The following is a 16,247-nucleotide window of genomic DNA, read 5'->3' on the forward strand; positions in this document are numbered from 1 at the left end:
CCGTCACCTGTGTGCTTGCCACCTCCACACCCCTCCAATATTTATATTACATCACCTTTATTGTCTCTTTCTTTCTATTCATTTCACCTTCTTTCATTTTTTTTTATTATAATATTTATATCTACATTTCCATGTTTTTAATATATATATATATTTATTTGCGAGATGAAATATAATGACGAAGTAGTCGAGGAGGATTCCTATAGACAAGATTCTCGATGACAATAAAATTATAACTTTAATCACATGTTCATATTCATATATATATGTAACTTCTCACCTACATTTTCCACATTATGTCAAACTACTCATGAGCCAATCCTACTTTTCTTCCTTCTTTTCATCTTATTTTTCCCTCCATTTTTGTTTCCCTATATATATCTTTTTTTTTTTTTTAAAAATACTATTTTCTTTTCTTTTCATATTGCTTGATCATCAATAAATTACTAATCCAAAATAAAATAAAAAGTACATATAAATAATATTCTTCAAAATTAACTACCAAAACTTAATTAGCTTGATAAATGGTATTAAGTTTGCTTTATTCCAATATAATGTGCAATAAAGGCATAAATAACGACAATCATAAATATGACGAGTTAAAATTAGAATAAAGAAAACGACAATTAGAGATATATATGTTGAAGCGAGTTACATTTGAAGCAGATGACGACTTAAGATTTGGTCGTACGTACGTACTAAATGGAATTTTCCCTATTTTGTCGATATCGCTAATAAGTTAGGTTATTACGTGTGCCCTGGATCACACTTACAATTCTTAGAGCGATTATTTAACGTGGAAAATAATGTATGGAGCACGCAAAACTACCCAATCGTGTCACTTGAATTTCGCCGAAAGCCCATTCGTATTCGGACAACTGGAGGATGGTCGGCAGATGTGCAACAAAGAAATAAAGAACGACAATCATAACGTCTTAAACTTAAAAAATAAAGAAAAAAACGATAATAAATATGTTGAAGTGAGTTACATTCTTAAATTTTAGGTTTAATGAAGGAGATGACGTACGTGTTAATAGATTTTTTCCTATTTTGTCGATATTGATAATAAGCGAGGTTATTACACGTGCCATACGAGTATTTAACGTGGAAAGTAATGTATGGAGCAAATCTAATCAATCATGTTGATCGTCTCAATTTTCGAGAGCCCATTAATAATCGGACAACTGGAGGAAGTCGTCAGATGCGCAACAAATTAATAAAGAACGACAATCATAAATATGACGACTAAAATTGGAAATAAAGATAACGACAATAATAAATATGTTGAAGCGAGTGACGACGTTCTTTAGTTGGATTTAATAAAGGAGACGTGTAAAGTCATGTGTGGAGCAAAACTACTCAATCATGTGATCGCCTAAATTTTCGGAAGCTCGTTCATATTTGGGCAACTAAACGGAAGTTAAAGGCAGTGTGCAATACTTTTTAAAATGGCGGGATATAAGAATTCGACACTAAACGAACAAATGCATCATGAGCACGTGTCATTATCAATATATATTATAATATTTAAGTTTTTCTCTTCCAAATTGAAGCTCAATAGTATAGGGTTTAAGACCTTTTTTTTTTAATTTATAGAAATTGTGAAGTTATATAGTAATTGAGAATATATTTAAATTTGACTTGAAATAAAATGGATTGTGGTCCGGGTCAAATAAATTTGAATGGGCTTTTGAGTCTCCAACTTCTGAACAAATATATTTGATATGGGCCTTTTTTTATATACACGATTGGATAGCATAATAACGGGCCGAAACATAATATATATATATAAAACTTAAAAAATATTTATTATTATTCGTCAATAAATAATTGCTCCTCCTATCTTCTCTTGTTGTTAATCATAATTCATAATACATAATTCATATTCATATGCAAGTGGGGTACATCATACATGATTGATTTGTATGCAAACTAAACTAAACTATTTTAATTAATTAATAAATAATAATAATAATAATAATAATAGATAGTAGCACTAGTCTATTATAATTTATGTGAATATTAATAATAGATACAAATTAGTAGTTTGATTCTCGGACTCCTCATCCCTCCCATTATCTTCTTCACTCTTCATTCCTTTTCTTTGCTATGCCATTGCCATTGCCATTGCCAGCCCACAAACCTCCCACTCACTTTTCTCTTTTATTTATTTATTTATAATAATTATTATTATTATCCCATAACATTTATTTATTTTAATCAAAACTCATCTACCTCTCATTTTTATTTATTTATTTATGACCCCCTCCACAAAACCAACTAAGATGACCTCAAATCCCCCACAACAATAAATGAGTTCACAATTCTCACCACCATATTTTCCCCTATTTAATTTTGTTTTACCGTTTGATGATTTTGAAAGCTATTACCGAGTTGGCTTTGCATTTATGGAATTTTCATAGTAATATAAACTCTGTAGTCATTAAACATGAGGATTAAATGAATTTTCTTAGACAAGTTGAACCAACCAAAAAATTTAGTGGCCTAAATTAAATAAAATAAATAAACAAAGTTAGAAGAAGGCAATTCGGACCCCGAAAAATCACTGACACACAAAATAAGGGGCAATTTTTTTTTTGGGGTTGTTTTGGGGGGGAGTTTTTAAAATGGGGCTGTTTTGGGAGTAGTAATTAAATTGGGGTTGGCCGCCACCGGGAACGGCGGCATCAGCCGGAGACGCCACCGCCAACGGCGGCACCGGCTGGAGACGCCGCCACCGGTGGCGTCTTCTACCGGTTTTAAATTTTAAATATTTAATATTTTAATATTTTAATATATTTTAATATTTTATTATTTTAATATTTTATTAATTTATTATTTTAATAGATTGGACGGTCCAGATTACACTGGAAAAATTCAATCCGACGGCCCAGATCAAGACTGCAACCTCGGAGGCCGTGCTTGACCAGGAGACGCCGTTGACAACGGCGTCTTTAGGAGACGCCACCGACAACGGCGTCTCCTTTCTCTCTCCTGCCCATTTTCTCTTCTTCCTCTCAGCTCTCTTCTCTCCTCCTTCCAGCTTCCTCCTTCTTCTTTAATTTTCAAAAACAAAATAACAAATTTATATTTCAAATTACAAATAAAATATATAATATAATTACCACCGACCCCGCCCGGCCGCCGCCGCTGCCCGCCGACGCTGCCTTTCTCGCCGTCGCCTTCCCCGCCGTCGTCTCCGCCGCCGCCGGTGCTCCGCCGGTGAACCAAGGTAATATTTATTATTATTGTAAATAATTAAAAAAAAAAGTTATTATTATAATTTTTTATTATGTTCCAATTTTTTAATTAATTATTGTAAATACATGTGATTAGTATTTTTATGATGCATGTGGGTAGTTAGTTAGTTAGTTAATTAATAATTAATTTATTTTATATTAGGTATTAGTACTATATATATTTTATAAGCATGGACAATTTTTTTTGTTTTTGGTGTTGTTTTGTAAAACAGTAGCTAAAATGGTGTTGTTTTGTAAAATATCGGGAAATTAAGTTAAATTAACTGATTAATTTTGTGGTGTGCTTAGTTAAATTATTATTGATTAATTAATATGCCTCATTATTAATTAATCTGGATTGGATTGATGAGTTAATTATCTCCTTAATCTTTTGAAGATTGATGGCGGCTAAAACTAATGTCAAAGTGTACGTGTACTTTGGAGGTCACATAATTCCCGATGATTGGGTAGTGCAATATAGTATTGCCCACAAAACAGCATTTCGAATTAAACGTGACCTGTCATTTGCACAATTTCTGTCAAAGTTGTATCAACGTCTAGATGTCGATGTTAATCAGTTTGGGCTAAGAGTGTGTTGCAAATCTTACATTTATAATGGAGAAAGAATGAGGGAGCTGATTACCGAGATGACAACAGATGAAGATTTACAAATGTATATTGATCCGGACGAAGGGAATGAGGCAATCGAAGTATTTGTTGAGATTGAACCGAAGTACATTGATAGTGCCCCACCACAAGTGAGCGTAGAGGCATTTGATTTGAATGAACCATATTTCTCACAACCGGAGGTGACTCCGGATTTTCTGGCGGCGACACAAAGCATCCCTAATTATTGTGAGACTAGTGGAGCGAGAGAGGTGCACAGAGATTCCCATACAATTAACTATGGTAATTTAGGGGGATTTGTTGGTGAGTCGAGTTCCGCGAGACCGAGCATTTTCGAAGATGAAGACCCTATAGGTGACTCCTTTGGGCCGAACAGTCCTGTGAATTCCGAACCATCCGATGACGGAGACGACGACAATGAAGATGAAGACGTACAAGATGGTGTTCGGGAGACGTGGTTGCAGCACAACGAGGCGGAAGCAGAGGAACAACCGACGTTGTATGAGTCAATCCCATTTTTCTCGATGACGTTTCCAGAAGTGGCGGCAGATTCAGTTGATGTTGGAAGGGGCCGATATGATAAGTTTTACGATAGCGATCGGGGTATTCTTGAGGTTGGGATGGTGTTTGAGGACAAAAAACGCCTTTGCGCCGCGGTGAGAGACCATTCGATTCGATTTGCTAAACGGGAATTCACGGTTGTCGAAAGTAAGCCTAATAAATGGAGTGTCAAGTGCAAGCATAGCACACCTGAAAGGCCTTGTAGATGGTCGTTACGGGGAATTGAAAAATCGGGCAAAGGATTCTTCCTTATTACGAGATATGGTGGGCCCCACAATTGCATAATGGATGAAATGTCGAATGAACACAAGAATTTGGACAGGAACTACATTGCTGCCTTATTGGTTCAGTCCGTTCGAGATGATCCAGCTTGCAAAATATCACAAGCACAGAATATTGTGAGGTCTCAATTGGGATTTCAACTTTCAAAGATGCAAGCTTGGTATGGTTTGAAGCGTTGCAGAGATAACTTGTTCGGGAGTTGGGAGTCCTCAGTGAACAAACTGCCCAAGTTTATGAAGGCACTTCATAGAACGAACCAGGGTACGGCAATTGAGTGGGTTTTCAAACCAACAGACATTCCAACACGGAAGATGATCAAGTACTTCTTTTGGGGCCTTCAAGCCATGCTTGGATGGATTCATGTTCTGTCGAAAAGTTATTAGTGTGGATGGAACTCATCTGTACACTAAGTACAAGCACAAGTTACTAATTGCAGTTTGTTTGGACGCCAATAACCAAGTGCTACCACTAGCATTTGCTCTTGTTGACAATGAAACCACGGCGGCTTGGAGGTGGTTTTTTCAAATGCTACACAGACATCTAATTTCTCAAATTCCAGATGGAGAAAGCGTTTGTGTAATTTCAGATCGAGCTCCGGGAATTTTACGAGCTTTAGCGGAGTTGCCCGAATTTGCTCCCCCTAATGTTTTTCACAGGTTTTGCTTGAGACACGTGTGCTCCAATTTCAACAAACGTTTTAAGAGTGTAGATTTGAAGGATCTATGCTACAAGGCGGGAGCGGAGTCTCAAATTTGGAAGTTTAATCACATTCTTAATGTGATCAAAAGTCGGAGTGTTGAAGCTTATAACTATTTGAAGGATATTGATCAAGAAAAATGGGCATTTGCACATGATGGGGGCAATCGTTGTGGTCAGCTTACTACAAACATGTCAGAGGCTCATAATGGTGTTCTCAAGGGAACTCGAAAACTTCCCTTGAGCACGTATCTAGATCGATTACATCGGCAAACGTGGATGATATTGTGCGCGGGAGACGCTGTGATGGTTGGATTTGGGGTTTATATGGTGATGATGGTGATGATGATCCACACCCTAGAGTGATGCAGTACTTAGTTGATACTAGGTTCTATGGAGTATATCGATGTGGTCGTCTCGTAGTCGATTTGCATCTTATTGCAGCTTTAGTGGAGAGGTGGCGTCCGGAGACACACACGTTTCATTTTCGAGCAGGGGAGGCGACAGTGACACTTGAGGATGTCGCCTTACTATGGGGTTTGCCTGTTGATGGACTACCTGTTACTGGACAGGATATTTCATGGTCGAAGGAGCAGTGGCAGGATTATTGTCAGACGTGGTTGGGATATACTCCTTCAGATCGAGCTTTCAAAGGGAGAAGGCTCTACGCAACTGATCTGGCCATATATTTACAACATTGCAAGATTACCGATGATAGCACGGAGCAGCGTGTTCAGCAGCATGTCAGGTGTTTACTGTTATTGCTACTTGGGGGGATTATGTGTCCTGACACATCTTCAAGTGCAATCTCGTTGTTGTATCTTCGTCATTTCGAAGATCTTGAGGCGGTGCGTACTTTCAGTTGGGGTAGTGCAGTTCTTGGATATTTGTATCGTGAGCTATGCACTGGGGCTTTACTTAGGAAAGTTGTGGAACAAGACGGCACTGTTGAGTTGGATAAGAGGAAAACCAATCTAGGTGGTGCGCTTACTCTGTTACAGGTAATAGGATTTTTGATACTTTTAAACTTTAAATTAATAGTTTATTATTCTTGCGATTTTTTATATTTTTTTATGTTTAATAATTAGATTTGGGCATGGTCGAGGATCCCTTTACTCGCTCCAGCAATAGTACCAGTAGTAGAAGATGATCCCCGTCGGCTTGCATATCCACACCCTCCTTACGGTGCACGGTAAACATCTTAGTACTAATAATTTATTTGTATGAAGGTTAATATATTGACTTAACAAATTTTCACATGATATTACAGTTGGATCAGACCTACTAGTCACACTCGATCCTCGCGAAATAATATACGTGTTTATCGTACGACGCTCGATCGGATGCTCTGGGATCAGGTTTTTTATAAGTTAACAGCAATTACGTTAATGTTTTTGGTCTACCTAACAATATATTAAAAAAATATTTTTTTTTCTAGTTTACATGGATGCCTTATAGTGAACTAGATCCTGAGTTTGGGGCTTTACTTGAGTATCCTGAGATAGTGCATCCACAGCTTTGGTTGTCGAGTTGTCCCCTTATATTTTACGAGAGAGTTGAGATGCATCGTCCGTATAGGGTGCTACGTCAGTTTGGTAGGATACAGCATATACCACCACATCCTACTGATCACGATGTTGAGATTAAGTTGCATTCTTATGATCGTCGAGGCGCAGGAGGTAGAGATTGGGCTCGTTTTCACCGTATCTATGTTGATAGATGGCATGGCCGACTTGATTCTCCCGTTGACTACCCATTTATTGAGTTTAGTGGGCCTCAGACAGATCCAGGATACTACGAGTGGTATGAGAGGCACACACGTCGTTTGATATCACCGATTGACAATCTTGATGATATTGGTTTTCAGGTCGGAGACCCGATTTTACTGGATCTTGTGGTTAGTATTTTTCTCAAAATAACCATTACTTTCGATGTTTTTCAATTTGTTTTTTCAGTTTCTTAAGTTCTTAAACTTGTAATGCCTTTTATTTCAGGGTAATCAGCTTATATCCATGAGTCTTGCTGCTAGGGCAGTTTCTCGAGATGACGATCATATATATGATCTGTTTCAGGACAACGCTACACGGATGTATGCAGCTGGGACTCAACTTCTACGTAGAGATGGTGCTTCGTCCAGCTTACCTCCGATACCTGCCATACCTCCTATACCTTCTCCGCATCGAGATAGACGTACCAGAAGAAGGTCCAGCGCTACCGAAAGAGCTACTGAATTGGAGGATGACGTGAGACAGACGAGAGAGGGGAACTATTATGCATCTACATCTCGGGTACCTCCATCTGGAGATGTTGCCGGTCCATTTGCTTCCCATACACCCTTTTATGCAGATGTTCCTGTGCACGGAGGTATGGACGATTTATCTACTACACAGGGATTTATGGATATGTTCGGTGCGTCTACATCTCAGGTACCCATATTTACAGATTTAGTTGGTCCATCTACGAATGATTACGTTCCACATATGCCATGGTCCGATTCTCTAGCTACCCCACATCCTCCTGCTATTGATACCCGGTTCTCTTCATGGGGTCCACATTTGGAGCTCAATTTGGGATACTCAAGTCCCCAAGAGCGACCACAGTATAATGTTTCCCCTGTTCCATATCCACCAGATGACACCCAGTTAGTTGATGATGTACCGGCAGATCCTGACATTCGTCGAGATGGTAGGCCGCGTAGGACTAGACGGGCGCCTGCATGTGGCACTGGTTCACATATGCACTGACTTCATAGTGCCAATTTTAATTTCTTGTACTCATTTTGTCTTTTTTCTCATTTTGGACCTATTTATTTTGTATAACTCTTTTATTTGACCTATTTATTTTATATAACTCTTTTATTTTCTAGAACTCCTTTTGTTTTTGTCTACATGTTTTTAAGATTGTACCCTATTTTATTGTGTTGATTAGATAAATATATATGCAATGATTAATTTAATACTAATTGATAAAATGTAATAAATTTAATACTAACATCAAACTAATGAATGTAGTTAGAATTGTTTTATTTGTAAAAAAAATTAAAAATCAAAAAAATAGAAAATATTAAAATATTAAAAATTAATAAAAATATTAAAAAATAAGAAAATATTAAAATATTAAAATATTAAAATATTAAAATATTAAAATATTAAAATATTAAAATATTAAAATATTAAAATATTATATTAAAATATTAAAATATTAAAATATTAAAATATTAAAATATTAAAATATTAAAATATTAAAATATTAAAATATTAAAATATTAAATTATTAAATTATTAGAAGACGCCACCGGTGGCGGCGTCTCCAGCCGGTGCCGCCACTGGCAGTGGCGTCTCCGGCTAATGCCGCCGTTCCCGGTGGCGTCCAACCCCAATTTAATTACTACCCCCCAAACAGCCCCATTTTAAAAACTCCCCCCCAAAACAACCCCAAAAAAAAAATTGCCCCTATATTATCTTGGAAATCAGAAAAAGCACAAAGAAAGAAATATGAAAGGTTTTACTATCTCATACTCTCGCGAGTATAGGGACATGATACTCGCCCAAACTGAGTGGACAAGAGAAGAGGGCCCGCCCGTATGGGTATTGGCCATTGGGTATGCTTTCTTACAGGTCGCGAGTGCAGTGCACCGCCCACGACCATGAAACAAACAACCTTATCAAGAAACAGGGGTATTTCTGTAAATTGAGTGAACTACGGTGATCGCACATCGAAACCAGAGACAAAGACACATGCTTCTACGCATTTCAACGGTCAAGATTCTCTCTTCTCTTTCCACACACGCCATTTCTCACCGTCTGATCTCGTTAACCGCAGTCAAATCTCAACTACGTCTGGTTAGTGCACATTGGCCTGGCCTCTCTCTCTCTGTAGAGCCTCTCTGATGATGAGATGAGTGTGTTTCAGCTTTTACCTTTAACATGACTGAATACTTACATTACATACCTATGGGATATAGATATAGATTTGAGAGAGAGAGAGAGATTGAGCAGATATTTTTTCTCCTCTTTATCTGAGATGAGTTATATCATATATGCATTTCCTGCAACTGGATATTCCTTCTTTTACCTTGCTTTCATCTTGAGGTGTAGATTTGTATCGGATCTGTGAATTTCGTTTCATCTGCTGTTGTTAAAGATCTTAGTCTATTATTAGGATTTTGTTTTTTTTTATTTCACCTGTTCAACTTAGTAATCATCACCTTTTGATTTTTGGATGATGACGATGATGATAACTGTGCTATGAATCATCTTTCTTACCCTTATCCAATAATATTTCAAATCCAGAAATACTTGGTACTGTTCCTCTAGGTTTCATTTTTCCTCTCTTCATTCCTTCCAGATCTATTCTGAAAGTCGAAGAGAAGTTGTTGTAACTCCAAGTATCCAGCTTTGTTTCTCACCAAAGTAGAAAATCTTCAGATCTGTTTCATCTTATAGATCCAGTTTAGGAAAAATATAATCTTCCCGGCCTACTTCAAAATCCCCAAGTTATTTCGCTTTTTTTTTTTTTTTTTTGAATTCGAGGTTAACCTAACATTCGTTGACTGAGAAGCCTTTTGCGAAAGAAAGTTGGGATTTTTTCGGAAAACGATTGAGATTGAGTTGGATCCGATGTGTTTATTTCGGGATATGATGAGTTACTTCCCGGAGGAAGTATTAGAGCACGTTTTCGATTTCCTGACATCTCACAGGGATCGGAATGCTGTGTCTTTGGTATGCAAGTCCTGGTATAGCCTGGAAAGGTTTAGCCGAGAAAAGGTTTTCATTGGAAACTGCTACGCTGTGAACCCAGAGCGTTTGATAGCGAGGTTCCCTAGGGTTCGGTCTTTGACTCTGAAAGGGAAACCCCATTTCGCCGATTTCAATTTGGTGCCTCACGATTGGGGTGGGGACGTATACCCTTGGATCGAGGCAATGACCAAGAATGGGATAAATCTGGAGGAGCTTAGGCTGAAGAGGATGTTGGTTTCTGATGAGAGTCTTGAGCTGCTTGCTAAGTCTTTCCCCAATTTCAAGTCTTTGGTTTTGGTCAGCTGTGAAGGCTTCACTACTGATGGCCTTGCTGCCATTGCGTCCAATTGCAGGTATCAGATCTTGCCTTTCCTTGTTTATGAAATTCCTCTTGTATTCTTAAATTGCTGCTGAGCTTGACTTAACTGTTAACACTGAATCGATAGCTTATCTTTAATCACTTGTAGTTGTATCTGTAGAGGTTGCTATTTTTTGTGCTCAGTGTTTAATGTATTTGAATGGTGTGAAAGGATTCGTTGGATTACATTTGTATTTGCTCAATTATATTTGGTAGTCTTGGTTTTAATTTCTGTCTTTGCATGTAATTTATCTCCCTCGAACTTTATTGATGTTACTAAATAACTAGATATGCTTATTCCTTGTGGTCTATATTTATACTTTTAATTGTGTTCATTATTAGCTCGTACAGTTTTCACGATTGTATTAAATATTGTAGTGTTGGTTTAATTTCTGCATGTAATTCATCTCTATCAAACTTTATTTATGTCCTTCCTTCTAATTAACTAGATATGATTGAATATTCCTTACCGTTTTATATTTATACTTGTAATCTGTGTGCCTTGAGGGTCTACAGTTCCCCCTTTGATCATAAGGTTTTCTGCAATTTTTAGTTACTTATGTAATTATGTGGTTCTTTCTTGTCTTTTTGGTATTAGTTCCCATGGTTGTTGTTCAGCTTTATTGATGGTTGACCTTTTTGTAACAGGTTTCTCAGGGAGCTTGACTTGCAGGAAAATGAAGTTGATGACCGCAAGGGCCACTGGCTCAGCTGTTTCCCTGACAGCTGCACCTCCTTGGTCTCTTTGAATTTTGCATGCCTCAAAGGAGAAGTTAATGTAGCAGCTCTCGAGAGATTGGTTGCTAGATGTCACAACCTCCGAAGTCTAAGAGTGAATCATGCAGTGCCATTGGAGGCTCTTCAGAAAATTCTGGTGAAAGCCCCACAGATAAATGACCTGGGGACAGGGTCTTTTGTCCATGATCCAGATTCAGAGACTTCCAAGAAAATGAAAAATACTCTCGAGAATTGCAAATCAGTTAGAAGCTTATCAGGGTTTCTGGATGTCAATCCACACTGTTTGCCTGCTGTGTACCCAATTTGCACGGATTTGACATCTTTGAACCTGAGCTATGCACCAGGAATATACAGTAACGAGCTTATAAAGCTAATCTGTCACTGCAAGAAATTAGAGCGTCTATGGGTTTGTTTTTCTTTTTATTTTTAATAAGCTTATGCTTCGTACCAACCTTTTTTTATTTATTCTGGTTTTACCTGAATTAACGAAGCTCGGAATTGGATGTGCAGATTTTAGATACCATTGGAGATAAAGGGCTAGGTGCTGTGGCCTCGACATGTAAAGAACTACAGGAGTTGAGAGTGTTCCCATCTGACCTGTATGGCGCTGATAACGCTGCTGCCGTAACAGAGGAAGGGCTAGTGTCTATATCAGCTGGATGCCCCAAACTTAATTCACTGCTATATTTCTGTCAGCAGATGACCAATGCAGCACTGATCACCGTGGCCAAAAATTGCCCCAACTTTATTCGGTTCCGCTTGTGCACCCTTAATCCAGTTATACCAGATGCAGTTACCAATCTGCCACTAGATGAAGGTTTTGGGGCAATTGTCCAGTCGTGCAAGGGTCTGAAGAGGTTGTCAGTATCGGGTCGTCTGACAGATCAGGTATTCCTTTATATAGGAATGTATGCAGAGCAGCTGGAAATGCTTTCAATTGCATTTGCTGGGGATAGTGACAAAGGAATGCTGTATGTGCTGAATGGGTGCAAGAAACTGAAGAAGTTGGAGATAAGAGATAGCCCCTTTGGCAACGCAGCACTTCTATCAGACATGGGGAAGTATGAAACAATGCGATCCCTTTGGATGTCTTCCTGTGAAGTGACGTACGGAGCATGCAAGACTCTTGCAGAGAAGATGCCGACACTCAATGTGGAGATCATTAATGAAGGTGAAGACCAAGTTGAGGCTAGTAGTAGCCCTGATGCTAGACACAGAGTCGAAAAGATGTACTTGTATCGCACGCTGGTTGGCCCTCGCAGAGATGCACCTGATTTTGTTTGGACATTGTAAATCAGTCCTCTGCTTGTTTTTCTGTGTTAAGTAGTAGATATCTGTAGACTTTTTAGACCCCCCAACTATTTATGCATTTCTAATTTCCTTATTGTTATTGTTATATATTTAAGGTTCTCCTCTTGATTGAACTTCAACCTGTGTAATGCTGCTTTTGTTAATATTGACTACTACACCACATCCAGTGCTGTCAAGCATAATCTATTTCGTGCTTGTCTATTTGGATGATAAGGTGTTCTGTTTTCACATTTAAGTGTTTTGAGATTCTGGAAGTTGATATCACTGTTTCCTCGCATCCAATTATTTCAGTCCCTAACAGAGTCTTATAAATGCAAGATCACATATGGGTTTGCCCAGTTCACCACATAATTGTTTCGACATTGTGTTTTTACAAAGACATTCATTCAGTAGTATATTGACGTTGCCAACATAGTTTATGCATTACATAGCCATTCAGTATTAGAAAACCCAGGTGTAAAGTGGTATATTACAATCCCCACGGAAAAATGTGACCACTATAGACGGAAACGTGTAATTGAATGGGTGGAGTAAGCTCAACAACCAATTTCAGTGTAAAAAACAGAAACAAATGTACACAAGATTCAAGAAAATACAATACTTGAGAGAGTATTGTACAACTATAAATAAGGATGCTTAAATCACACTTTTACCGGCATATGAAACATATTAAACAGAAGAATGAAACGAACAAGTAGGTTCTCACACTGATAAATATATATATAACGAGCACATGTTCCCATGAAGAAACAAGGCAAACAGTAATTCGAATTCCTTCCCGAGATGCAGACTTGAATATTCAGAAGCAGCATTCCTCCAATACACAACAGCAACAAAGGGCAGCTAAACTGCAAATGACAAACACATTCTCAGAATGAAATACATTTACATGCAGAAATTTAACAGGTAAAGAGGATTTAGTGTTTTGCACAATTGAATAAACATTGAAAGAGAGGATTAACTAAAAACCTTTGTACAAATAAAGGGCCACATTATTTAACAAGAACACGAATAGTGGTGGAATAGTTGCCTGATCATTTCAAGTATAGATTAATTTACCAAAACGTGACTCATAAGTTATAATGACTCGTCACGTATGCTATGTTGGAAGCTACTCATAATAGTTCGACACATGATTGAACTATGAAGGTCAATAGAGATTCAGCTTATTGATCTACCAAGAGTCAAATAATTGATAAGCTATTTGAGACTCACAAACTTGGCTGTTTGAACTTAGTTTCAAAGGCACATTAAGCAAACAAGGTAACCGTAAATATTTGATGACTAAAATCATTTACGCCTTCCAACCAAAGCAGAAGAGCTCCTTCACATTTTCTGCCATTTAATACTCATCTGTTTTGCATACATCAGATCAGATGGCTGTGTCACATTACAAGAATAAAGAGTGTGTGTCAATTATGTCTTGAATGCAATTGATCCAATCCTACATCTGCAGCAAATCTTGTGTTCTGATGACAATACTTGGTACAGCCGACAGCATAATTACAATTAAGAGCACAGGCAACAATTTAGCAAAGGGAGGAGCAGAATAGCATACCAGCCTCGGAAAAAGGAGGAACAACCAGAGCCACCGTGGTCGTGGTAGTGGTCATGGTCACAGTGGTAAACCTGGGTGGGAGGCGGTGGAGGCGGTGGCGGAGCATATCCATGATTGAAATATCCTTGATAACCACCACCAGGGGGTGGTGGGTACGGAGGCGGCGGATATCCTGGATAGGGGTAGCCCTCGTGCGGTGGCTGTGGTGGCGCAGAAGGGTATCCCGTCCCATAACCTGATTGAAGAAAACAAATTGATGAGGATTTCAAAGATGATCGCACCGAACGCAGATATGAATCAAACCTAGAGAAAAAAAAAGAGTTGAATTGGAAAATAAAAATAGATAATGAGATTGATCGGAAAGAGGAATTAACCTGGAGGAGGATGATTATGCTGATAACTCATGCTGATTTGAATTTGAATTTGATCGATCAACAACGGAGGAGGAGGAAAGATTTGGATTTTGATAGGCTTGGTTGTTGGGGGTTGACTTACCAATGACCAGTCATCATTTCATTTCATTTCCCAGCCATATATGGGCTGATTACATTATTACAGGCCCAGCCCAATTCATTATTTCGGTGTACAGTACACTGGCCACCTAATTTTAGAATTAACTTTTAAAAAAAATAATAATAATAATAAATAAGGAGTAGATCTAGAAGAAGGGTTGAAATTTGAAAATCAAGAAAAGAAGGCGGCGTCTTGTTGACGTTGATAACGCGGTTAAGCAATCATGCTTTTTGTGTAAAATTCAAAAGTCAGCATTTTGGCATTCACGCCTCTGCCTCTCTGGTATAAAATCAGAGTTAATCTTGACATCTATTTCCATCATCATTCATTCATTCATTCGTTCATTAGCAGCAACAATATAAGTAAAACAATGAACGGCTCGGAGCCCATCAAGTACCCCAACGACGACCTTTCATCATCATCATCATCATCATCATCGGCTGAGAAATGGGGGACCAACGTAATGGGGACACCGGCAGTTCCTACAAGCCACCCCAACAACCAGAAGGCCGCTTTTTGGGGGGTTGCCGACCCAAACCACCATCAGCCATACATGCAGTACACCCCTGTCGAGAGAAGTAGCGGTCCCTTTGACTCCGTTCTCCAGAAATTCAACTCATGGACCTCCAAGGCCGACTCCACTGCCCACAACATCTGGCACAACCGTAATATATACCTCCTTTTTGCTATAAATAATAATAATATAATTTGATGAAATTAATATTGCATGCCTGCCTACTGCAGTTAAAACAGGAACATCCGTATCGGGAGCTGCTTGGGGGAAAATGAATCTGAGGGCAAAGACAATAACAGGAGGTGGATTCGAGGCCCTTTACAAGCAGACGTTCTCCACCTCAATTCATATTAATAACGAAACTCTCAAGAAAACATTTGCATCTTATTTGTCCACATCTACCGGTCCAGTTGCAGGCACCCTCTATCTCTCCAATTTCCACCTCGCCTTCTGCAGTGATCGCCCCTTGTCCTTCACTGCACCTTCCGGCCAACAGACCTGGAGCTATTACAAGGTACATCTATAATACTATAATATATTCTATATGATGGATGGATCAAGAATTAATTAATAATAATATTTTGTTGTGAATTAAAAATGATATATGCATGCAGATTCTGATACCACTAGCAAAGATTGGAAGCATAAACCCGGTGATAATGAGAGACAACCAAAGTGAGAGATATATACAGGTTGTCTCTACAGACGGCCATGATTTCTGGTTCATGGGTTTTGTCAATTATGAGAAAGCTACAAACCATCTGTTCGATGCCATTTCAACTTCTTCAATTCCGGTGGTGGCACAACCACCACTTCATCCTCCTCAGCAGCATACCCACAATGTCGATTATTCATCCTCCCCCCAACAACATTGACCTTCATATTCATTTATTAATAAATTTCTTTCATTTGTTGTATACTATTATTTGCTTGTTCCACTTTGTGATTTTCCTTTCATTGTCATGATTGATAACTAGGATTGAGATCTTGTAATTGTTCGCACGCAATAAAATACACAGCTATTGTCTTTTGATATTTATGCTTGATGGATGGTGCAGCCTTCGGGCATCATATTATATTTCACACTTTTCATCAAGTTTACTCATGTTAC

The 16,247-nt window shown here is 38.3% G+C and overlaps 3 protein-coding genes and 1 pseudogene across 4 annotated transcripts; 3 read left to right on the forward strand and 1 right to left on the reverse strand.

Annotated features, from left to right (window-relative positions):
• The first annotated feature begins 3,620 nt into the window (after window positions 1-3,620).
• On the forward strand, window positions 3,621-8,149 carry LOC148769849 (uncharacterized; annotated as a pseudogene). The gene is made up of 5 exons (XR_016031493.1): window positions 3,621-5,653; window positions 5,704-6,480; window positions 6,676-6,763; window positions 6,844-7,302; window positions 7,400-8,149. The product of XR_016031493.1 is annotated as an uncharacterized LOC148769849 (transcript).
• A 712-nt stretch (window positions 8,150-8,861) lies between these two features.
• AFB2 (auxin signaling F-box 2) lies at window positions 8,862-12,779 on the forward strand. Its single transcript, XM_012988597.2, has 3 exons — window positions 8,862-10,497; window positions 11,151-11,646; window positions 11,751-12,779. Exons 1-3 carry the CDS (start codon window positions 10,025-10,027, stop codon window positions 12,531-12,533), a joined length of 1,752 nt encoding a protein of 583 aa, XP_012844051.1. The 5' UTR covers window positions 8,862-10,024; the 3' UTR covers window positions 12,534-12,779.
• A 303-nt stretch (window positions 12,780-13,082) lies between these two features.
• Window positions 13,083-14,814, reverse strand: LOC105964096 (proline-rich family protein). Its single transcript, XM_012988599.2, has 3 exons — window positions 14,484-14,814; window positions 14,110-14,344; window positions 13,083-13,399 (listed from the first exon to the last, which is right to left on the reverse strand). Exons 1-3 carry the CDS (start codon window positions 14,512-14,514, stop codon window positions 13,351-13,353), a joined length of 315 nt encoding a protein of 104 aa, XP_012844053.1. The 5' UTR covers window positions 14,515-14,814; the 3' UTR covers window positions 13,083-13,350.
• A 119-nt stretch (window positions 14,815-14,933) lies between these two features.
• On the forward strand, window positions 14,934-16,169 carry LOC105964093 (GEM-like protein 5). Its single transcript, XM_012988595.2, has 3 exons — window positions 14,934-15,287; window positions 15,367-15,650; window positions 15,751-16,169. The coding sequence occupies exons 1-3, from the start codon at window positions 14,993-14,995 to the stop codon at window positions 16,009-16,011; spliced, it is 840 nt and encodes a 279-aa protein (XP_012844049.1). The 5' UTR covers window positions 14,934-14,992; the 3' UTR covers window positions 16,012-16,169.
• Window positions 16,170-16,247: the final 78 nt, after the last annotated feature.

Source organism: Erythranthe guttata, chromosome 6 (genome assembly GCF_056151865.1).
Source record: "Erythranthe guttata isolate IM_541 chromosome 6, IM_541, whole genome shotgun sequence".
NCBI classification, from domain to species: Eukaryota; Viridiplantae; Streptophyta; class Magnoliopsida; order Lamiales; family Phrymaceae; genus Erythranthe; species Erythranthe guttata.

Excerpts from the sequence above, each read along its gene's own strand:
- LOC105964096 (XM_012988599.2), bottom strand. The coding sequence starts at position 14,514 with ATGAGTTATCAGCATAATCATCCTCCTCCAG. Across the intron at positions 14,345-14,483 it reads GCATAATCATCCTCCTCCAG|GTTATGGGACGGGATACCCT; the intron begins GTTAATTCCTCT and ends TTCTTCAATCAG. Across the intron at positions 13,400-14,109 it reads TCCTCCTTTTTCCGAGGCTG|TTTAGCTGCCCTTTGTTGCT; the intron begins GTATGCTATTCT and ends TGTCATTTGCAG.
- LOC105964093 (XM_012988595.2), top strand. The coding sequence starts at position 14,993 with ATGAACGGCTCGGAGCCCATCAAGTACCCCAACGACGACCTTTCATCA. Across the intron at positions 15,288-15,366 it reads CCACAACATCTGGCACAACC|TTAAAACAGGAACATCCGTA; the intron begins GTAATATATACC and ends TGCCTACTGCAG. Across the intron at positions 15,651-15,750 it reads AGACCTGGAGCTATTACAAG|ATTCTGATACCACTAGCAAA; the intron begins GTACATCTATAA and ends ATATGCATGCAG.
- AFB2 (XM_012988597.2), top strand. The coding sequence starts at position 10,025 with ATGTGTTTATTTCGGGATATGATGAGTTACTTCCCGGAGGAAGTATTA. Across the intron at positions 10,498-11,150 it reads GCCATTGCGTCCAATTGCAG|GTTTCTCAGGGAGCTTGACT; the intron begins GTATCAGATCTT and ends TTTTTGTAACAG. Across the intron at positions 11,647-11,750 it reads AGAAATTAGAGCGTCTATGG|ATTTTAGATACCATTGGAGA; the intron begins GTTTGTTTTTCT and ends TTGGATGTGCAG.